General features: G+C 37.3%; 3 protein-coding genes across 5 annotated transcripts; 2 read left to right on the forward strand and 1 right to left on the reverse strand.

Moving 5' to 3' along the window:
• Positions 1-283: 283 nt before the first annotated feature.
• On the forward strand, positions 284-4001 carry LOC116725790 (zinc finger protein 436-like). Of its 2 annotated transcripts, none has more exons than XM_032572163.1 (2): positions 284-436; positions 1601-4001. In XM_032572163.1, the coding sequence occupies exon 2, from the start codon at positions 1616-1618 to the stop codon at positions 2876-2878; it is 1263 nt and encodes a 420-aa protein (XP_032428054.1). In that variant the 5' UTR covers positions 284-436; positions 1601-1615; the 3' UTR covers positions 2879-4001. The 2 variants fall into 2 exon arrangements, with proteins under 2 accessions (XP_032428054.1, XP_032428056.1); XM_032572165.1 differs by having other exon boundaries at positions 1612-4001.
• A 1857-nt stretch (positions 4002-5858) lies between these two features.
• On the reverse strand, positions 5859-10714 carry LOC116725744 (oocyte zinc finger protein XlCOF6-like). The gene is made up of 2 exons (XM_032572088.1): positions 10439-10714; positions 5859-9164 (listed from the first exon to the last, which is right to left on the reverse strand). The coding sequence occupies exon 2, from the start codon at positions 8983-8985 to the stop codon at positions 6568-6570; it is 2418 nt and encodes an 805-aa protein (XP_032427979.1). The 5' UTR covers positions 8986-9164; positions 10439-10714; the 3' UTR covers positions 5859-6567.
• Positions 10715-13558: 2844 nt separating this feature from the next.
• On the forward strand, positions 13559-22233 carry LOC116725765 (zinc finger protein 3 homolog). 2 transcript variants are annotated; one of them, XM_032572126.1, is made up of 3 exons: positions 13559-13816; positions 14876-15066; positions 19283-22233. In XM_032572126.1, the coding sequence occupies exons 2-3, from the start codon at positions 14893-14895 to the stop codon at positions 20510-20512; spliced, it is 1404 nt and encodes a 467-aa protein (XP_032428017.1). In that variant the 5' UTR covers positions 13559-13816; positions 14876-14892; the 3' UTR covers positions 20513-22233. The 2 variants fall into 2 exon arrangements, with proteins under 2 accessions (XP_032428017.1, XP_032428016.1); XM_032572125.1 differs by lacking the exon at positions 13559-13816 and adding an exon at positions 13825-14610.
• Positions 22234-23245: the final 1012 nt, after the last annotated feature.

Consider the following 23245-nt stretch of genomic DNA (forward strand, 5'->3'; position numbering starts at 1 on the left):
ATAAAAACCTAATTTAAAAAATTTAATGAACTCACCCGATATTGACCAATGCCCATTTTTAATAGGTATTTTCATATTACTATATTTATTTATTGTTTAATTGTTTCTAATCTGTCGTTTCAGCATGTTGTTCAGCATTTATCTTCAGAATATTTGAAATAATTTGAATTAAACGAAAAATAATTAAAGGCGGGGGCGGGAGGGGAGGGGTGCTAAAAGAGGAACTGACGTGCAAAGCTCTGTTTCTAGTGAACATTTCAGTGTGAGACTTCCGGCGGAAGTAAACAACAAGCCGCTAGCTGCGTTAGCTTCCAGACTTCCTTCTGTTTATCGTCGGTTTTTGTTGTGTGAACTGAATGTATCTGCGGTAACAAAACCTTCTTTTCATCGGAGAAATATTTAACATCCGCTCAGACTGCTGGATACCAGCTGGAAGGTATGCTGCACCTGAATCATCAGTTTTTGTTTGTGTAAAATATGTGTGGTAGTATTTTTAATGGAACATGTATCCATATATTGAGGTGGTTTGACAGAGATGTTTGTTTGAAAACCGTCTCAGACTTCAGGTTGTTCTGGTAGATGCTGCAAAAGTCGAAATCAGCAGCGACTTTGTGTTATTTGGTCTGCATGGTGGCATTTAAATCTTAATACTGTGTGGGTTTGTAAAAAGAAATGAATGAATGTCCACCATCAAGAATGTGTAACACCGACTTCTGCCCGAAGGTCCGGACGCTACACCTTCACAAACCACTTTATGGCCACAGCAATGACCTTAAGTGCAGCTCATACAATCAATCCATATTGAAATTGATCCAACGGAAACTAAAGTCACCTTTCCACTGGATATTTTTTAAAATGCTCCAAAAAAATTATTTGTATTGTCTAATAGCTAATAAAGCAAATGGATTATGGATAAGGACTGAAAATACTAAAGAATTTGAAAGAGAGCAGAACTGACACAAACTAAGAGAGAATAACTGGAATCAGCTCCTCTAATAATAATTGATTTCCCCAAAAGTAATGCAGCCGTTTATGTCTTCTGGATTGGGATTCATAGATGATTACAGCTGAGAATAATCCTCCTAACAAGAGAAATGCATCCCATGCTGTTTAGTGGTGGTCCAAGTACTGAACCCTGCAGAACCCCATAGCTAACATTCAAAGGGAACTGCACCCAATCTGGACAAGCTTGTGAGAGCCATATTTAAAATTCTAGAGTTTATTTTTCAAATCAAAACATCTAAAATGGCATAATGGTGCGACTCCAACCTGACCAAAACCAAATTGCTTCTCTTGAACCAGTTCAATACTGGCTCTACTTGTACTGGCTTTGAACCAGTACAAGACCAAACAGAAAACTATTTGGTTCAGTTTTCTGAAACACGGTGGCACCAGTGGTAGGAGTCCGTCCTGTAACCAGTGGATGGCTGGTTCCAACCCCTCTGTCCGTTTCCATCTTTGGGCGAGACACTTCAACCATCTTGCTGGCTGCTGCCCAGTAACTTGCCACCATGCTTTGGGATCCTCTGGACATGATACAAGTGGAGGCCATTTCACAAAACAAAAAACATTAATCTCTTATTGTCCTTTATTTCTTCAGGCCTTCTTCAGCATCATGTCTGTTACTACATGGGAGGTTGATGCTGATCAGCTTCTTGTAACTGAAAAGAAGACCTTCGTTGTTGAGAAAAAGATAAACGTTAGAGAAATAAAGGAACAGGAGGAAGCAGAAACGCAAGAAGTGACCGAAATAAAACAGGAACCAGAACCTCAACCAGTGAAAGAAGAACCGGTTGAACAGTGGATCTTTCAGAATGAAGGGCAGGTTTTAGTGAAGCAGGAGGCCAACACCACTACGGTGACACCTGGTGACTATGAACCAGAACTGCAGCAGATGATTGAGACAAAAGAGGAACCAGAACCTGTAGAGATGAAGGAGGAGCAGGAGGAGCCAGACCCTGTGCAGATTAAGGAAGAACCACCAGAACGTGTTCAGATTAAAGAAGAACAGGAGGATATCTGCAGTGGTCAAGATGAAGAACATCTTGTAATGAAGCACGAAACCAAGACTTTTATAATAACCTCAACTTGTGAGCAAAACGACAGTAGTGAACCAGTACTAAACAAAGACCACCTGCTCTCTGAATACCACACTGAATATGAGGGCCAGGAAGACTCAGGATCCAGTAGAGATAAAGACCTGAGGACAGAGAGGAGACCACAGGACACCAGAAATCACAGAGACAATATGGACAATTCAGAACCAAAAACACAAAACACTAATTTGTCCTCTTGTGAAGTATGTGGTAAATACTTCACTAAGCGTAAGTACTTGATGGACCACATGAGAACTCACACAGGGGAGAAGCCATATACTTGTAAATTGTGTGGTAAATCTTTTACTAACCACAGTAATAGAGCTAAACATCTGAGAACTCACACAGACGAGAAACCACATCCATGCGAACTGTGTGATAAATCTTTCAGACAGCCTAATGAGTTGGCTCGTCACTTTAGAACTCACACTGGTGAGAAACCTTTCTCTTGTCTGACTTGTGGAAAAGATTTCACCCAACAGTCTAACTTGACGGTGCACTTGAGATCTCACACAGGTGAGAAGCCATATTCATGTAACTTTTGTGGTAACACTTTCAGATATGGCGGTCAGTTGACTATTCATGTAAGAACCCACACAGGCGAGAGACCTTTCTCTTGTCTGACTTGTGGAAGAGCTTTCACCAAGCAAAGCGCCTTAACTGAGCATATGAGAACCCATACAGGAGAGAAGCCGTATCCCTGTAAGTTGTGTGATAAATCTTTTAGAAAAAGTAGTGCTTTGACTTATCACATGAGAACTCATACGAGTGAGAGGTCATGAATTATGAGATGCACTTTTTGTAGGAAGCAGTTATTTAGTTATAAACTAAAGTGAAATTATAAACTAAATAACTTTTTAACTAAAACCAACAAGCAAGGGACGATTCAGTCCCTTTACTTTTTTTGTTAAGTAAAACCTTTTGTATTTTGTACAGTTGTAACATTTGTTAACAAATTGATTAATGAATTTTTTCATAGGTTTGTTACCTTCCTGTCTCCTGTACTTGGCAAAGATTTTTCAAATTAAAAAATACATTTGATGTCAAAAATTATATTCCACATTTATTAAGGCAAAGCACGTCTTCTTTAAAAAATATGCAATAGTTATGATTCTACCCATCAAATATCTGAATAGTTTGTCATCCAAATTCCAAAGCACTGAAGCCAGTCCTGTTTGTCCAGCCGTTCATCTGAATTTCTTTATCTGACATTGTGTTGATGCTGGTAATGTAAAATAACAGCAGATTGAAATTAACAGCCTAAGTTAAATGTTTTCACCAAAACATTCATAGACCTAAACATTCCTGTCTGCTAGTCCTGCACCGATTGCAGTTTTCTGGCCGATCACCGATTACCTTTTTTTTCGAAAAGCCAAACTTAACGATTCTGATACCATTTTTTTGTCTGAAATGTTGCTCAATATATCAAGAAAGTTGCTGAATTGGCAACAACAGGGTGACTATTGTTAACTGTACATGTGCAGACGTGACCTGGTCAGTCGGTCTGTCAGTCAAACTTCTCTCACGGGAGAAAAGAAAAGCTCAGCGGTTGATTTTTAGACTTTTGCTGAGGTTGATGACATCGGTGGATAAGATCGGCTCCACATGTAAAAATCAGCCGATCTGCCAAAATTAAGGAAATCGGCACCAATAAATCATCTGGCAGATAAATTGAATTGAATTGAATGCTTTATATTAAAAAAACATCTAATTAATTATTAAAGTGAAGGATGTCTTTCGTAACCCTGATATTGTTCTTCCAGAATCTCTGTGAAGCAGCCAACGCCGGTTCAATGTCTGTATTTGACGTTGTGCCCACAGATATTAATTATTCACAACATAATTCAATGTTAAGCTTTGTGATGCTATTGGCCAGATATTTAATTTTATTAGAACGTCAAACTAAAGTTCCTTCTCAATCTCGTTGTAATCTGTTGATGACAATGACAAATAAATCTTATCTTATCTCCTACTCATCAAAATATCATTAGGAATGTAAAGCACCATTAGAACAAATAAGCAAAGAACAAATGTTCTATTCAATGTGGCTACTTTTCATTGCTTATTATAGTAAATACATTTGAACAGATCAAATTTTATATGCTCAGTTTCATACTGATTCTCTGTATGTTATATGTGTGGGGTTTTGTTGCATGTACTTTTCTTGTTTAATTGGACAAAACAAGAAACTGTTAACTAACTGTAACCTTTTTGATGAAAAACAGTTCAGTTATTATGGGTCAATCTAGGACCTAAATACCTTCAGGTTGCAGATATCTGCATTAATAATATCTAACCTTTGTGAATTATTCATAAATATTCATAAAATGCTTCATTCTAATATAAACTTTATTAGAATATTAACTAAACATTTCCACTTCTTGCGGTTCTGATCCCGTTTGGGCCAGATGATTTATGAAAGTGGACCGAACAACTAATGAAGTTCAATTAACTGAGTAACTAAATTAAAATGGCTCCATTTCATACCTGAAAAATCTGGCTATGAAACAACCACAGCTACAAAGGCACCAAACGGCGAGGGAACAAAACGATCAGCTCTGTTCTCCATCAGCTCTGCCTGCTCCTCTACTGAACTCCTACCGTCGTGCGCCTTGTATAGCTGCAACTAACTGCTGGCAGCTAGTGTAGGATGTTGCTCATGGCCCAGAGCCATGTTCTGATTTGTTTTCTTCTTTCCCGCCGTTTTCAGGAACAATGTGGTCGAATGCGCTTCGTACAGAGCAACCAATAAATCCCATCAAGCAGCAGCAGCTCCCCGCTAGCTAATGTGTTAGAAATAATAAAAAGTGTCGGTTGAAGTGAGCGCAGATACCGGCCGTGAGAGAAGAACCTCACTGCAGCCAACAGGAAGAGGCTGGACTGTCAGTCTCATACCTTATTTGGAAAAGGGACTGTTGCACTCCGGAATGAAGGGGGCGCTATTTCCTATATTATTCACGGTCTCCCGTTTTTATTTTCTTTTGAAATCTGTAATACATCTTCACCTTTAGGAAGGAGTTTCACTCTCAGCATGTATTTGAACTTCTCTTTTTTATTTTCTTCAGCGCAGCTCACAGTTCTTAAATTCTGTAATTTCTGTGTATTTCTAAATAAGCTCCTCTTTTCGGGTCTACTACTGCCTCTAGTGGCGTGGATGTAGTAAAATAACATAATTACGTCACTAAATCAGAATAACACAAAGTTTTTATTATTTACCATGAATTCTGGCATTACTGGCACCATAAAGGCAAATTATCTAATAAAACACCATGTTTTTCATTTTCTTAAGGAAGTAGAGCTAATTAAATGACAAACATGATCTGAAAGTGAGTCCAGTTTCACCTAAAGGCCAACCTGTTGAAACTGTGGTACATTTTAAGTACCTTGTGTCGTTCCTGGACAGTCAGCTCAGCTATGCTGAAAACACTGACTATATTTTTAAGAAATGTTCTCAGAGACTCTATCTTTTAAGGCTTAGCGGTCTTGGAGTTAGCCAATTAGAGCTTGTGTAAAACTATTTTTGAAGTATGTTCACTGAAAAGAAAGCTTTTTTCAATTGAACCGTTCCCTATGAACCAACCATACATGCTTTTAGTTTTAATTCCTGCACACCAAGCAGAAATTCAATTCATATTTCTCATCCTCGATAATTGGTTTTATCCCCACCAATAATCATAAGTTGTTCCATTCCAACAAAATTTGAACTTTTGAAGCCCAGAAATTTCATTGTTTTTTCTGCAAGGTTACAGAGAAAATCTCTGGTTTAAGGATAATTAAATGCGTCTTTTTATTATTTCACACAATGCATCATTTCAATACAATCTGTGGAAAAACAAAGCAAAAGTATTTATTGTGATAATTTGTTACAGTTCATCATTCAGAAACCATCCCATAATTAGTCATTAATGCTTCCTGAACACTCCTGAGAGAAACTATCAACCTGCTGAAAAGAACAAAATAAAAACTTTATTTTCCATTCTCCAATTGTTTATATTCTTAAGCTACACATCCACACAAAAATAAAAACATTAAGATTAAACATTAGTATTAAATATTTTAAAACAAAACACACCAGGGTGCTACGTCTGATTTAGAAACTTTTTCAAAAGTTGAAAAACAAAGAAAAGATAAAATAACTTAACAGCAGTTTTAACTTTCCTTTTACCTTTTAGACAAACATCCCAACATGTTTGGCTTAACTTGACAAGTCAGCTGTTCTCAGACATCTCCCAAAAAGACAAGGGTCCAATTTGAGATGATTATAAAAATTAGTCAGCATGAAAAGTTGGTTTAAAGATTTTACAACTAACAGTGACAATCTCCCTATTAGACCCGATAACAGCCCCACTTTTAAATTTCTCCACTCATATCTTCTCTTTAGACAGGTTTCTCCACTTCTACTCAGTAGGATATTTTAAACTACCTATTTGGGTAAAATGTTTACCTTAAGTCACAGAAGGGAAATTAAAGATTACACAGGCACTTTCACATGAGTTCTCATGTGCCTTTTCAAAGTATGTTTTCTACTAAACGTATTCCCACAGGTTAGACATGAGAAAGGGCTGTCACCTGTGTGACTTTTCATGTGGCTATCAAAATTATATTTTTCAGTGAAGCCTTTTCCACAGGTTATACACATGAAAGGCTTTTCACCTGCATGTGTTCTCATGTGGTAACTCAAACCACTTCTCCATTTGAAACCTTTTCCACAGTCAATACATGAAAAAGGCTTCTCAACTGTGTGAGTTCTCATGTGCCTACTCAAACTATTTCTTCTACTGAAAGATTTTCCACAAGTTATACATAAGAAAGGTTTCTCACCTGTGTGAATTCTCATGTGAATATACAAACTATATTTTTTAGTGAAATCTTTTCTACAAGTTATACATGTGAACGGATTCTCACCAGTATGACTTCTCATGTGAATATACAATCTACTTTTCCATTTAAAACCTTTTCCACAGGTCATACATGAAAAAGGCTTTTCAACTGTGTGAGTTCTCATGTGAATTTTCAAACCATTAGAACTACATAAAAATTTTCTGCATATTATACATGAGAAAGGCTTCTCACTTGTGTGAATTTTTTTGTGGAGACACAAACTATTTTTCCTACTGAAAGATTTTCCACAGGTTATACATGAGAAAGGCTTCTCTCCTGAATGAGCTCTCACATGAGCAGATAAGTTATGTCTTTGACTGAAATTCTTTCCACAGGTCAAACATGAGAAAGGCCTCTCTCCTGTGTGAGATCTTGTGTGTCTTTTCAAATTACTTTGTGCAGAAAAACTCTTTCCACATGGAAAGGGCTTCTCACCTGTGTGAATTCTCATGTGGATGTTCAAATGAGTTATTCTAGTGAAAGATTTTCTACATATAATGCAAAAGAAGGGTTTCTTTCCTTTGTGCGTCCTAGTGTGGCTAGTCAATAGGCAGCTTTCCTGAAAAGATTCTCCACATGTAACACAAGGGAAAGGTTTTTCTCCTGTATGAATCTTCATGTGGCATGTCAATGTAGTTTTACAAATAAAGACTTTTCCACAGCTTTCACAAATGAAATCTGTTTGAGTTAGAGCATCTCCAGGTGGAGTTTGGTCTTGAGAATTAAACTTTTGCTCCTCACAAGAAAGGTTTTTGGCAACTGTATGACTTTTCATATGCCTACTCAAACTACGTTTTAGGCAAAAATCTTTTCCACAGAATTTACATGAGAATGGCTCCTCACCTGTTTGAGATCTTACATGGCCATTCAAACTACTTTTGGAAGTAAAACTTCTCCCACATGTTAGACACAAGAAAGGCTTCTCACCTGTGTGAGTTCTAATATGGATATTCAAACTATTTTTGCGATTAAAGCTCCTCTTACAGGTTATACATGAGAAAGGCTTCTCACCTGTGTGAGTTCGCATGTGAACCATTAAATGCTCTTTGCGGTTAAAATTTCTACCACAAATACTACATTTTTGGCATTTATTTACTTGGTCAATCTTCTTGTCCTTTATCAATTTATCTTCATCATCACATTGACCTCTGCTTTTCTGAGCTCTCTTCTGTTGCTGTTCATTTCTGCTGGAACCTGAAACTTTCTCAGCTTTTATATCCTGATGGTGCTGTGTTTTAGCAACGCTCTGATGCAGGATTTTTTTCCCATTCAGTTCAGGTTGTTGGTACTCTGATTCATCTCCAGAAGCTGTTAGGGTTAAGGTATCATTCTCCTGCTTCACTACTTCCTGGGCAATGTTATCAGCCTCTTTCTTTCCCATCTGCTGAGGTCCTGATCCTTTGCCCTCTTCCTTCAAATGTTCAGGATCTTGTTCTCCTGGTTCCCCTTTGAGCTGAAGAGATCCAGAATCGGCTACCATTATGGTACTAATCTCCTGCTTAAATACCTCCTGGTTGTCATCCTGACTGATGCCTTCAGCCTCAGCCTTTACCATCTGTTGAGATCCCAATTGACAGTCGTCTTCTTTCATTAGATGCAATTCCATTTCCACTGGTCCTTTGATTTCAAGCGATCCAGAAACATTTAGTATTATGGAATCAAACTCATTCTTTGGTAAATTCTGTCTTGTATCCTGACTGATGCCTTCAGCCTCAATCTTTACCAATCGCTGAGATTCTGACAGACAATCATCTTCCTTCTTTTGTTCCAATTCTAATTTTAGCGATTCTTCTTTGATTTCAAGAGATCCAGAAACAGTTACCATTATGATATCAGTCTCCTGCTTTAGTACATCCTGGTTGTCATCTGGACTGATGCCTTCAGCCTCAATCTTTACCAGTTGCTGAGATTCTGATTGACAATCATTTCCCTTCATTTGTTGCAATTCTGGTTCTACTGGTTCTTTGTTTTCAAAAGATCTAGAACCTGTTGTAACTAAGATATCCATATCTTATCTTCTACCTCTACAATCTGCAGAGGTTCTGATCCAAGCACCTCCTCTTTTACTCATTTGTTCCAGGTTTTCTGCTGTCCCTTCAGTTTATAGAGATTCAGTTCCCCTCTGGTCCAGATTAGACATTTTGTTTTGGTCTGATTAGCAAGAACATCTTGCTAATAATAGCAACTCTGAAATAAGAAAAAACAAACAAAAACATGTTAAAAATTCAATCAACAGTGTGTGTGTTTGTACACTTGATTTTAAGCATGGTTATTAACACATTGCTTATAGTGCATACCATAAAATTATGTGAAATGAGGTATTGTTAGGGTGAAAAAATCTTTCATGGGATGGTGCAAATTTCCTTCAATAGACTTTTTTTGAGAACATACACAGCAGAAGGAGCCATGACCCACATGCAGCAGATAAAGAAAGAGGTTGAATCTCCAACAAAGGGGTGTAAAAGCCTAAACTATGAATTTGCAGTATCTGTAAAAGGAAGGGGAAAAGAGAAGAACGGAAGAGAAGCAAGACAAAAAGTTAAGAGTCAAAAGAAGATAAGAATAGAGGATGGAACTAAGGATAAAGGAAAAACATCCTAGAAGTCTGTTTTTACACTCGCAGAAAGAGAGAAAACAATACATATGAGAAACTACAGCAACAAACAACATTAGCATGGCCACCGTTAGCAGCAGGTAAACAGTTTTCCTGGAACTTAAGTAGGTTTTTTTGCCATTAGCACATTTAGCAGCATGTACACTGGAATGAGTGACAGCTCTAAGACACTCCTCCTGGCTGTGATTGGCTGTTTGTGACCAGGAGTCGTGCATTTTGTCAGACAACAGTAGTAGCACTATGAGGTGGTGGAGGATCTTGATCTTCTCAGATTATTTATCTCATATTTTATTGTCACAACATGATGATAGTAAAAGTTAAATACTTCAATTTTAAGCTTGTCCAATTAATACACATAATTCTTTCATATTTGTAAATATTAGCTTTTTCCCATCCACACTGCAAAGCTGTAAAACAAATTGTTTTATTTTAGCTTTCCTCTCCAGATACTCTTGATCATTTGCTAAGATGGGATCAGCATCTTAAATCTAATACATTTAGATTTAATACATCTAAATGTATTAGATTTAGATGTATCTAAATCTAATTACATCTAAGCTTAGCTGTATGTAATAACAGCTTTTTATTCAGGAGAGGACATATCAAGTCTGATCAGAATATCTTGTCTAAAACCGCTGTAGCAGTAAAAATTCCTTATTTTAATTTGTGTTTTTTAATGCATATTTCTTAAGCAGATATATTATTAAGCTCAATTTTAAACAAGGTGTTTTAGCTTTCGCTCTAGAGCAATTTAAAGGCATCTCAATAGCCCTGTATAATCTAAATATGAATTAGAAGATAATTTAAGGAACGTAGCCAAGTATCAGAATAGCTTTGATTAGCAAACCTGGAGGTTCCCTGATGATTTGGGTTTCCCAGCTTTTATCCTGCAGTCTCAACATTTATCGATCTCTTCCTGCTGTAGAATATTTCTCCGGTAGCAGCATTTAGTCGCTCTCTGGTTTTCACACAGGAAAACCGTCTTCTTAGCGAAAATAAACAGAAAGAAACCTAGAAGCTAACGCTGCTAGCCCCCTGCTAGCATCTTCCGCCGGAAGTTCCGTACGAAGAGCTACCCCAGAAACAGACAAGCCGCTTACTTTCCGCCTCTGTTCGTTTTTCTCCAAATTATTTATGTTGACGATGACATAATATTTCTTACTCCCCCAACATTTGAGTTTCATCCTCCTAATCTTGTTTGTGTTATTTCCATGTAACATACTGGGCTAAAAAGAAGAATTTGATCAACAAAATGTTTTTAATTTTGTTTCTTTCATCATTTCAGCTGGTGATGGCCTCAGTTAGCAAAAGGATGTTTTTAAAGCAAGATATAGATTTATTGTGCAACTTCATGGAGAGTGTAAATAAAATAAAAACTAATGTAATACCAATGTGTCATTTTTATTCAAGGCATTTTACTTTTTTATCATTAGTCTTAATTTAAACAGTTGTCACCTCCATGTACAATTGAAAACTCCTAATGGCATAATCTGCAACCTACTTGTTTAACTCGCTGACTGTTGCAGAGTCTTCCTTTATATATATTATTCCAATTAATATTGGAATAATATGAATGAATATGGATTCTGACTGGCTGCCAGCAGCAGTGGCAACTAGCAATCACACTAGAACTGTCATTACTAGTTGGCCGGACATTGCACACAGAAACAAAAGCATTAGTTTTAGGTTATATTTATTAATTTGTGGAAATATTAACCACAAATATTTTGGTCACCACGGGGACCAAATATAATGTTGGAAGAACCTAAAAAATAAAATACAAAAAATATCTGAATCCCTCTCCTTCCCCCAATGTTTGGAGCTGGACGTGGAACTTACAGGATGTAAACTATTTCTAGCGCAGATATCCGTGTGAGACTTCCGGCGGAAGTAACTAACGGTGCGCTAGCAACGTTAGCTTCTCAGGTGTTTTTCCTGTATTTTATCGATTCGATGGTTGATTCGATTGTTTCGGTGTCCTCAGTAACTGTCTTTGGTACAGCGTAGGAAGAGCTCGATCATCAGCTCAGACTGCTGGATACCAACTGGAAAACCCAAATGATAAAAATTAGATTTAACAATTTAATTACTTTTAAGAAATCTATGTCTAATTTCCTCACTTCTATCACCTGAAGAACATTTCAAGACTAATGTTCCAGCAAGATCTAGAGAAACTCATCTATGCGTTTATCTTTAGTCGCATTGATTACTACAACAGTATCTCTACAGGTCTGCCTAAAAAATGTGAGATTTTTATGTGAGAATGTGGCTGTTCTTACTTTTTTTGCCAGTTGTTTGTTGATTCTTGCGTTGTGTGTGAATTGTGAGACAGTTATTTTTTGTTTTTGGGCATGTGCACCGACTGATGGCACCCTTTGAATTTCGTTGTCCTTGTGATAATGACAATAAAGATTTATCTTATCTTATCTAAAATCCGCCAGCTGCAGCTGATCCAGACGCTGCTGCTGGTGTTCTGACTAAAACCAGGAAGATGGAGCACACCACCCTACACTGGCTCCCTGCAACTCACAGAATAGACTTTAAAATACTGATGCTAGTTTATAAATCACTGAACGACTTAGAACCACAATACATTAAAGACCTTCTGTTGTTGTATCAACCTTACAGACCTCCCAGGTCTTCTGGTTCTGGTTCTGGTCAGCATCCAGAATCAAACCTGGGGAAGCAGCATTCAGCATCTATGCACCAGAAATCTTGATCAAACTTCCAGAAAACTGCAAAACACAGAGCTCCTAAAACCCACCTGAGATGCTGTTGAAACTTTACAAATGAAACATCGGGCAACATTTTGATGTGTGTTGGTGATTTTTGATGACGGCAGTCTTCAAAATGTAATGTTTGATGGTTTCACAACTGGTTACTGTATGATGTTTTATGAATTTTTTATGTTTTTGACATAAAGCACTTTGAACTGCCTTGTTGCTGAAATGTGCTATACAAATAAACTTGATTGATTGATTGGTTGATTGATCAGGACTCTGTTCACATCTGGTATGTCTGGTCAGTCATAATAGGGTGATTAATTTTAGCGTTTTGTGTGTTTTTATGGTGCTGTTCCAAATGTAGCCAGCTGTGCATGCTGCAGCTAAAAGCTAATGAATTCAGACTATTAAAACTTAGAGATTGTTTTAACCATCCATAGACCAATAATGTTGAGCTTATCTCTTAAATTAAAACACAGTTCAAACTTCTCGTGAAATAAATCTGGTTTATAATTCATGAATTTGTGATTTATTAATAATACTTGTATTATTCTACCTTTGGCTGGTTTGATCTATTTTATTGACTCTTCATATTTTAATTATTAGGCTGTTTTGGTCTGTATTGTGAATCTTTTACTTTTATCTCTTTTTAAAGAGATTTAAAGGCCATGCATATTGTTTGCATTGAAGAATTGCATAAGCAGGGATCAGAAAGATTTATTGCATAACAATTTTAAAGAATGCAATATTATATTATATAAGCATTTTATTTAAAGGACAAGACATACAGGGCGGCAGTAATGTGTATTCTGTATCATTATCATCATTGTTTCTTTTTCAGGGGCTTTAGAAAAAACAAAATGCTGTACATGTGTATCCAGCTAATTTGGACACACCAGAGCAAATCTGCTACTGAAGACGTTCATGAACCGAGACTATCAGGTTTTTGATCCACAGATCTTAGAGATATACTTGGGATGTGTGTCTGTAAAAGCTCAGTGCCAGACCTTTTAAAATAAAACCAAAATCTCAAAAACAGTTCTGAAAGAAACAGGCAGTCAATGAAGGGAATATGAAAAATAAATTAAACTGATAAGTTAAATTGATCTTTTTATTGTTCCACAAAGGATTATTTAAACATTATATCTTGTCTTTGCTTTTACTGTGCTGTTCTTCGATGGAAAACCTGTTTGTTTTGTTCATTTTGTTCAATAAAGGTTTTTTAAAAAGTAGACGAAGACGACATCCGGCGGAAGTAAAACACAATGCGCTAACAACGTTAGCTTACAAGTTTCTTTGTGTTTATCGTCGGTTAAAAAACGACTTTTGCTTTGTTGGGTTAATATTTCAGTGTCTACAGTAAAATATATTCGGTTAATCATCTGAGAGAATTCATCAGAGATCGACTAACTGCTGCTGCTGGGGAAATATTGATCAATATCGATCGTCAGCTCAGACTGCTGGATACAACTGGAAACTCCAAGTCATCTCGGAACCTCCAGGTATGTTAACTGCACGGCTCTGGATAAAATAAACTGAAATACACAGAATATTATCAGGGAACTAGTTCTCACCGCGGAGGAAGCAGGACATGCCCGGGTTTTGTTTACATCTGGATGGTTTGCTTTATTCGTCACTGTTTGTGTTTTCGGGCTGTTTTGTTAGGAGTTGGAGTTTGGAGTTTATTTCGGTCTTAATGGGATTATTTTTGTTGTTTGGTGATGTAAAACATAGAAGAGAGTTACAGAAGGAGTTTAATCTTGTAATGTCTGCATGATTCGTCAGGACTCTTCTGTGATTCCTGGTATAAACAGCGCAGTGAACAAGTATTTGTTGCTACCCTTTATAATTTCAGCTAATCAATCAAATAATATCGAAAATAACAAGAGTAAGTAAAACGTACAGTTATAAAATTATTTTATAGAGCTTTGGAACGTGACGTCACTGCTCTAGGCGTAGGGATATGAGCGCCATCTTGTATGGCCATAAACACAACTGAGAGAAACGACTGTCTCTCAGATATTTTCAATATAAGTTACTTAAAATTATTTAGCAATGGTTCAAACTTGCTGCGTTATTGGCTGTAATGTCCGATCACACGACCGAAAAGGTAAAAAGATGGAAAACGGACTTTCGTTTCACTGTTTTCCTGCCTGGAAACAACGCGAGGGGGCTAAGCTATCGGAGCTAACGAAAAGGAGACGAATGGCCTGGATATCCGCGGTGAGACGTCCTGATATCACGTTCTCCAACATCCCAAGATATCTAAAAGTTTGCTCCAGACATTTCCATTCTGGTGAGTGTCTAAATTCGCGTTGTTGCTGTTGTGTCATAATGTTTTGCTATGATTTTGTCCGGGTGACTCATGTTCAGTTAAGTTGAGTTCATTTAAGTGGGTCAACCTGGTTTAAGTCGGGCTGATATTTTTTATGTAGCATAGTCCGAGTTTTGACAGTGGATATTTGGGTTATTCCATTTTTACAAAGTAAACTATTGAAGTTTTCTAGTGTTATAATTTACAGTATTAATACTGATGTGTGTTCCGATATGCCCTCTTCAAGGCAAACCGGCCTATGAAATGTATGAGCTCAATCCAGACTGGTTTCCAACGCTGAATCTGGGTCACTGCGAGGGAAAAGCCACAACATCCGACCGACATGCGCGTCAATTAAAGAGGCCATACAGCAGCGCAGTTGAAGGCCAGGCAGCAAAGACCATGGTAGATCAACAAGTTACAGAATCACCAGAAGAGGTAAATAATGAAAACACAGTAGCGGAGGCTGTAGACGAGGAGCGAGTTTGACAGGCTGATGAGGGAAACCCAGGAGAGGAGCTCAGCAAGGCTGCAAACTCTGGAGAGCAACATGAACCAGCAGCAAAAAGGCAACAAATAGAATGTCACTTGTGTGAACAGAGAAGAGAAGAAATAAACCGCCTGTTACAGGAGAACAGGGAGCTCAGGTCACAGCTGAATAAAAAACAGCTGGACACAGATTATCTCAAGGATGACACAAAAAAAGTAAAATATACAGGACTTCCTTGCTTTGTCATTTTGTTATCATTGTTTAACACCGTTAGGCCTTTTCTGCCAGCATCAACAAATCTTTCCCAGTTTCAAATGGTTTTACTTGCATTAATGCATCTCAGACTTGATCTACCTGTTCAGCATCTTTGCCATCTTTTTAATGTGTCTCATAAAACTCTGCCTAATGCCTTTGCTGACACCCTTGATGTGTTATAATCACTCCTTAAGCCCATGGTAAGCTGGCCTGAGAGGCATTGCTTACAAGCTACAAAGCCTCCTCAGTTTTTGGAAACATTTGGAAAACGTGTAGCAATTATTGTTGACTGTTTTGAATTAGGCACAGAAAGACCCTCAAATTTAAAAGCACGAGCGCCAATCCTTCCCCCGATACAAAGGCAGACACACTATCAAATACCTTATTAGTGTAACACCACATGGGTCGATTTCTTTTATTTCTAAGGGATGGGGCGGGCGTGCATCAGACAAGCACATAACAGAAAACTGTGGCCTTCTCTCCAATGTATTACCTGGGGACGTTGTGTTAGCGGACAGAGGCTTTGATATTAAAGAGAGTGTAGGAAAGTTGTGTGCTGAGGTTAAAATGCCGTCGTTCACTAAAGGGAGACGTCAACTGGATGCTAAAGATGTCGAAGACACACGAGCTTTAGCTCACCTCAGAATTCATGTGGAAAGAGTGATCAGTTGCATGAGGAACAAATACAAAATGTTACACAGAACTATACCAATTAAGTTGCTGCTTACATGTGAGGATGAAGAGGTGACACGTCTTGACAAGATTGTGTATGTGTGCTGCAGCTTGGTGAACATGTGTTCTAGTGTGGCTGTGAAACCTCATGCAAATGAAACCTGCACATGTTAATATGAAACTGCAGAGCTGCACTGATATTAATTAAAATGCAGATTGAAAAAAGAGATTTTCTGCACTCATTCTTTTGAAATATTTATACAGTCAGTACTGTTTTATGTAAAATATAGATGGTAAAAAAGAAAATTGCATTTGTTCCATTCATGATTTTGTATTGAAATATGTGTAGAATTGAATAATAACATGGAAGTGGCTGTTTTCTCTCATTTAATAATTTAATGTGGTAAACGTGAAACATTTGATTCAAGCACTTCAAGTTGCATGTAAACAGGTGATGAAATGAATTACATTTTAAGTAAAAATTTTATTAAAATATTTCATCTAATAAATATACATGGAATGAAATAGATTACATTTTTAAATAAACATATTATGTGATTAAAGTAAACGCTTATATAATCAGACAGTTTGCAGTAAATTTCATGTAACAAGTAAACCAGATGAAAGCCCAGCTTTAAATATTTGATGTGTAATTAAACATTTCAGAGTGAACAATAAAGGTGACAAGTAAAAGTTATGAAATAAATCATACTTCAAGTAAATAATTGTTGTATTTAACATATTTCAGGTAAGAAGTGAACATGTAATGAAATAGATCCTGTCCTAGAATTTTATGTAAGTGAACATTACAGGTAACAAATGTGACGACTATGTGAGGTAATACATTTTATAGAAAAATTGCTACACAAAAATAAGTGCAAATATTAGTCTAACAGCATGATTTACATGTGGTTAGACTGCGTCTGCCTTGAAGCTGGAGTATATTTGTGCTCTGAGAAATATCTACCTACAAGCTCTGGAAGGAAAATATTTTTAAAGCTTTGTGCTTTTTGTAGACGTGGTTCCCAGAATTCCTGATCTGGAAAGACACGGAGACGGCCATGTCTTCCTGGGTCCACATGACAAGGTCACAGCGGTTTGATTCTGTCACAAAAATCTCAGTTTGTATCTGTGTGTAGTAAGGATGGTGTTTCTTCAGCTGAAGGTCATTTCCAGACAGCTGAAGGCAAAAGTTTTAGTTGTTTGCATCCACAGCCTGCTGGATGCAGGATGTTCTGTATTTGTAAGGACACTTTATCTCAAGACAGCCATTCCCACAGCAGTCACACCTTGTGAGTCCATCAGCAGATGCTCCCAGTTCAGGGAAGTCAGTGTTTATGATGAAACCACATCATTATAACTTTAACTTTTAGATTTTTGTGACAAGCTCTAATTTTAATGTTTTGTGCATCACCCTCAAGATTCCTATTCCATTTTGTTTGCACTGGAGACACTGTAGGTGTTGCACACCTGTTTTACAACTGTTAGTGCTGGGCTTTCCAAACAGGTGGCAAACACAGCATGCATAGTGGAAGCTGTAACTCGCCCAGCTCGACATTCATACCAGGCAGAAGACTTGTGCTGCAGTCTTGTGTGCTTTTCAATAGCTTCTGCCTGCTCACCAGTCACTATTGCAGCTTCTTTGTATTTTTCACAGCACAGCAAAATAGCTGACAAGTCATTGAACTGTATGTTTTAGTTGTACAGAGACACAAGTGGCTGAGGTAACATAACTGACTGCTCTGCTTTGTGTGTGAATAGTGTGTAATATTTCTCCATTCCTGACAAACCAACAGTCTTACTGTGCTCTAACAGTGTGTCAAGCAGAAGATCCTAATCTTCCAGATATGCAGGTGGGATTTTTCTTTTTTGTGGATGGCTGCTTCTGGCTGGTGTTGAGACTTCAGCATGGATTTTTTTTGTCAAGTATCTTCTTTTGAGAAGCTGAAGTACTGTAGTCAATTTTATGGCCAACTTCTGGGTGAATCTTTGTCAGATTGCCAGGTATGCTGGCTCATCTGTAGCAGTTTTTGTGCCTCCTATCCTCACTGTTGCTTCCACCTTAAAAAGTAGGGCACCTATACGGGTGCAGGTCTCTTCTAGTTTTTTTTTTTTTGTTCAGCCAGAGAAGTTTTACAGAATCTGAGCTGCGTTCTACGTCAGTGTTTTGTTGTGTTGTGTCAGTAGTCAGTTAAAACGTCGTAGCTCTGGAAGAAGAAACTTTGTAACTGCCCCCCCACCCCCAAAGAAATACACACATCATGGGCAAATAAAGTTGCCGAAACTGAAGAAGAGTCTGTTTCGTGAGTGCAACACTATTTGTGTGTTGGGTTTCCATCCATCCGTTTTCTAACACGCTTATCGCGAGAGGTGCTGATGTATCTCCAGCTGTCGCATATTTAGGTTTATATTGTACATATTTCATACTTTATTTGCAGTTTTTCCAACTGGATTTTCTTTCATTGTACATGTCTAAATGACAAATTAATTCTAAGTCTTTCTTTCTTGTTAGACGAGCTGAAAGGAGGTAAAAATGAGGTGGAACTGCCGTAATTTAATTCAAACTTGGAGCTTCGCAAATCAGTTAGTACTTTAATAATAACGCGTTCACACTTTTTAGTACTCATACCAAGCAACATTCTGATTGATTGTAAAATAATGTACAATAAGAATGTATATAAAATTAAGGAGCTCAGTACTTTTGTTCGAACCACAACATATTCGCAATCCGGGGGGTAAAAATGTCCAAATCATGTTCCCAGCCATTCGTAAACTGGACATGTTCCTCCATTGACTTATAATTCTTGAACTGATTCGCCACTGACACCACAGACCAGGTATGCAAATATGTCTGGGAAGGTCAAATGAGGTAAATGATCAGGGTCTCAGCTCCAACTTTTTATTTCAAACAGGTCAATATGTCCAATTTTAGCTATTTTTTCCATGTAGCGTTTTTTGGCTTCTAGGAGAAGCTTTTCGCGATATAGCAAACATTTTTTCAAACTGTTTTTTCAGCATTATGGAAGAGGAGGATACAGCGGTAACACGATAAAAACACCGGAAAAAGTTTGTCTTGGTCTGTGGCCATACAAGATGGCGCCGAGCGACGTAAACATCACATGCAGTGACGTCAGTTCCTAAAGAGTTTTAGGATATTTATACCCTGAAATTCTTTACAGACTTCATCTAATGGGTTTTTACAGAAATATCATTAATGTTCTGCTGTTCTTCCCTCAGGTTTTCCACGGCATCATGTCTGTTACTTCAGAGGTTCCAGTTGATGATCTTCTCATAAACAAAGAGAGACGAATAAAAGAGGAAGAGGAGGAACCAGAACCACGGCCAAATAAAGCAGAAAAAATCCAGCTGTGGGTCGTTCAGGATGACGGACAGCTCATCTTAAAGCGGGAGACCAGCACCTCTACAGCAACTCGTGTTTATGAGGAAATGTGCCACAGTGAACCAGAACTGGAGCAGATGATGGAGACAAAAGAGGAACCAGAACCTGTAGAGATTAAAAAGGAACCAGAAGATCCAGAACCTGTGAGGATTAAAGAGGAAGAGGAGGATTGCAATCAGGTTAAATATCATCTTGTAGTGAAGGAAGAGCCTGAATCCTTTATGGTGACTCCAACTAATGATCAAAATCACAACAGTGAACCAGAACCAGACAAGAACCAGCCTGAAGATGGAAGCAACCAGAACGACTCAGGATCCAGTAGAAATCACGGCGACAACGTGGACAATTCAGAACTACAAGGGCAAGAATCCGATTTTCACCAGTGTAACATTTGTGGTAAACGTTTCACTAAGCCTTACTACTTAACTGCTCACTTGAAAACCCACATGAAGGATAAGCCGTATTGTAAAATATGTGATAAATATTTTACCAGGCGATCGTATTTGACGGTTCACATGAGGAACCACTCAGATGGACCTGTACAGAAACTATTTCCTTGTGAGCTTTGTGAAAAGTCTTTCAAACGGAGTAGTCATTTAGCGTCTCACCTCAGAACTCACACAGGTGAAAAGCAGCTGCCTTGTAATATGTGTGATAAATCTTTTACAAAGAGAAGTAATTTATTATCTCATCTCAGAACTCACACAGGTGAACAACCATATCATTGTGAGCTTTGCGATAGATCTTTTAAACATGGTAGTAATTTATTGCGTCACCTCAGAACTCACACAGGGGAGAAGCCATACCTTTGTGAACTGTGTGACAGATCTTTCACACAGAAAGCCTGTTTAGACGATCACCTGAGAACTCACACCCGGGAGAGACCGTTTAGTTGTGGGTCCTGTGATAAATCTTTCATACATCATAGTGATCTGACCTGCCATATGAGAATTCACACAGGTGAGAAACCATATTCTTGTAAGCAGTGTGATCAAACTTTCAGATGGAGAAAAAGTTTAGTTCTTCACCTTAAAACTCACACAGATGCGACTGATAAAAAGCCTTAGCTAGCTGCTGCTAAACAGTCAGTACTTGCTAACTCTGCTAAAGGTGTCCACCCCATTACTCCTGTTTGTTCGTGAAGGAATTAGCAGCAATATAATAATGTGAGGAAAAGTGAACAAACAGTGAATCTGATTGGATCCATGTATATAGTGTAGAAAATAATGTTAGAACAAAGTGATCTTTGATTCTTTTCCCAGTGGGAACATTTCTGAGCAGCCTTAGAAAGAACCTGGTGGAACTGGTTTTTCATCAGGACTCTGACAGTAGAGCACATCACTCACACTGATATACACTTAATGATTTATCCAATTTTGGAACAGCTTTTCTAAATCAAGGTTAAAATCCCATTTGTTTAGAATTGTGTTTTATTAATACAAACTGGAAAATGGATTTATTTGAGTTTTTATTACAATATTTTGTGATTTTGATGAAGATGTATAATGTTTGTTTTCATTGTGTACAGAATCCTGACCTGCCTTGTCTTTTCTTGCTTCATGTTTATTTGGGACTTAAAATGGAGCTGAATTTCTTTAGAGTAAAAATATTTGTGTCCAATCTGTCTGCTTAATTTTTTCTTTTTTTTCTTCTAGTGAGGAGAAACTATAGCAAAAGTTCTTACAAATATTTTTAAAATCAGTGATTTTGATTGCAAAAAATTACAAAAAGAATTGTAAAATCCAAAAGACACTGATTATAATTTATCACTGCTTTCTGTCTTTCCTTTGTTGCAGTGGTTGGACCAGATTGTAACACAATTAATTACAGATGCACATTAATATGTTATGGATGTATACTTCTTGTATTATGGATTTTTTGCAGAATTTAAAAACCTAATCCAGAGCAGTAATAAACATCCATTTTTAGCTGGACATGACTGTAGTTTGTTAGTTAAATGCTAAAGTCATTCTTAAAGTTGGCTGATTAAATTGGGAGAAAATATATTTTTATACGTGGAGCAAGACTCGTGTCAACTTAGAGAAAAAATGTTTGTATTCGGAGGAGAAACTTTAATTGTGATCAAAATTTCAGTAGATTAGAAATTAAAAGTGTCAAACAAGTTAAAGGAACAATATCAGAAACAAAGAGAAGAAAAGATGGTTTTAAAACATCCATTGAAATGATAAGTGAGGGTTTAGTCAGTTGTTACATTTTTAAATGTATTATTTATCTATTTTTAAATTACATGTTTTGTCGACGTTCCTGGCAGTAATGCACCATTTATTTCTTTGCCAGCCTTCACTACCTGCCACAAGAAGAAGAACGGAAACCTTGCTATGACTTCCAGGCATCCTTCTTGTTACCTTCGGTTATAAAGCGGTTTTTGCCGTGTGACCTGAATATTTCAGCGTCTGCAGTAACAATATCTTCGGTTAATCATCAGAGAGCGACTAACTGCTGCTGTTGGAGGAATATTTAAAAACATTTTCCATTAGGAGGAAGAGATCAGAGATCAGTCTTCAGCTCAGACTGCTGAGGAACAGCTGGAAAACCCAAAGCATCCGTCCTCGATGCAGCCGTCACGGCATCGAGTCCCGACCCTTTGACCTTTGCTGCATGTCTCCCCCCTCACAACCCACTTTCTGAAATAAAGGCCAAATTAATAGTTTTCTTTCTGGTTGTTTTTGATTTATACAGAACCCCGACTCAACGGATAGCTGTATCCAAGATATGATGATGTGTTTATGCAAATAAAACTCAACTATCTGCATAATTCTCATCGATAGTTGTGTGAGTGTCATGGTTTCTTTTCCTGTGTCTCTATGTTGCCCTGTGATTGGCTGCAACATGTCCATGGTTCACTTCACCTCTTGCCTAATGACCAGTGGAGAGAAACAAGCTCCTCTGTAAGGATGACAAGATGAATTCACTTAGACAAACTTTTGTTCACGAACACAGAAACTTTTTAGATGAACTGTACTTTGCTCAGCCATACTTATTGTCTCCCCTTTTTTCTGGAAGTTTTTCAGTCATTCTTTCAAATCTAGGATATTTATGTATAACATAATGAATACCGCATTATGGTATAGAATAAACAGTTATTAATTTTTAAAAATAACTGTTTAAATATATGTATTTAAAAGTTTTATTCAAAATAAAGGAGGTTTTAGTCTATCGTATTTATTACCAAGGTTTCATTTTTGCAGTGAGGGGAGACTGTATTATTATTTTAATTGTATTTTAATTTTTAGGAAAAGCGATTTTGTCAAAACAGCCTTTTCTGTTTGACCTGCTACTGAATGGAACCTCATTCCAGGATCATCAACATTTTAAATAAATATAGCACATTTATGGTACAGGAAAATAAATAGTTTATTATATAATTAGATTTTGCTCTGCTGTCTTATGTGTGTTTATTGTTTATGTCTGTTTGTCTGATAGTTGGTTCATGTATTTTAGCTTTAACGTACTAAGTAGTAAAGTGTTTTTTACTAAGTGTATTGTAATTGTTATTTTGTTCATTTAAATATGTAATTTTACTCTTATTCTTTTAAGGAGACTTGTACCATTTGTCTGGGGACTGCAGATGAACAACAGCCTTCTGGCTAACTGGTATTTTTACAGAAATGTAAATAATATGCACTGTCCCTGTAAAAAAAAAAAAAACTTTTATGTTAGAAATACTGTTGCATGTTTGGCTCATATCCAAAATAAAATAAATCATCGGATGAAAACCCAAATGTTTAGAGCTGGAGGCGGAACTCAAAGGATGTAATCTGTTTCTAGTGCAAATCTCC

The sequence above is a fragment of the Xiphophorus hellerii genome, chromosome 9, assembly GCF_003331165.1.
Source record: "Xiphophorus hellerii strain 12219 chromosome 9, Xiphophorus_hellerii-4.1, whole genome shotgun sequence".
Taxonomy (NCBI): Eukaryota; Metazoa; Chordata; class Actinopteri; order Cyprinodontiformes; family Poeciliidae; genus Xiphophorus; species Xiphophorus hellerii.

Coding starts and splice junctions, on each gene's coding strand:
- LOC116725765 (XM_032572125.1), top strand. CDS start 14,370: ATGGTTCAAACTTGCTGCGTTATTGGCTGTAATGTCCGATCACACGAC. Junction 14,611..14,875: donor CTCCAGACATTTCCATTCTG/GTGAGTGTCTAA, acceptor GCCCTCTTCAAG/GCAAACCGGCCTATGAAATG. Junction 15,067..19,282: donor TTACAGAATCACCAGAAGAG/GTAAATAATGAA, acceptor TTCTTCCCTCAG/GTTTTCCACGGCATCATGTC.
- LOC116725790 (XM_032572163.1), top strand. CDS start 1,616: ATGTCTGTTACTACATGGGAGGTTGATGCTGATCAGCTTCTTGTAACT.
- LOC116725744 (XM_032572088.1), bottom strand. CDS start 8,985: ATGGATATCTTAGTTACAACAGGTTCTAGATCTTTTGAAAACAAAGAA.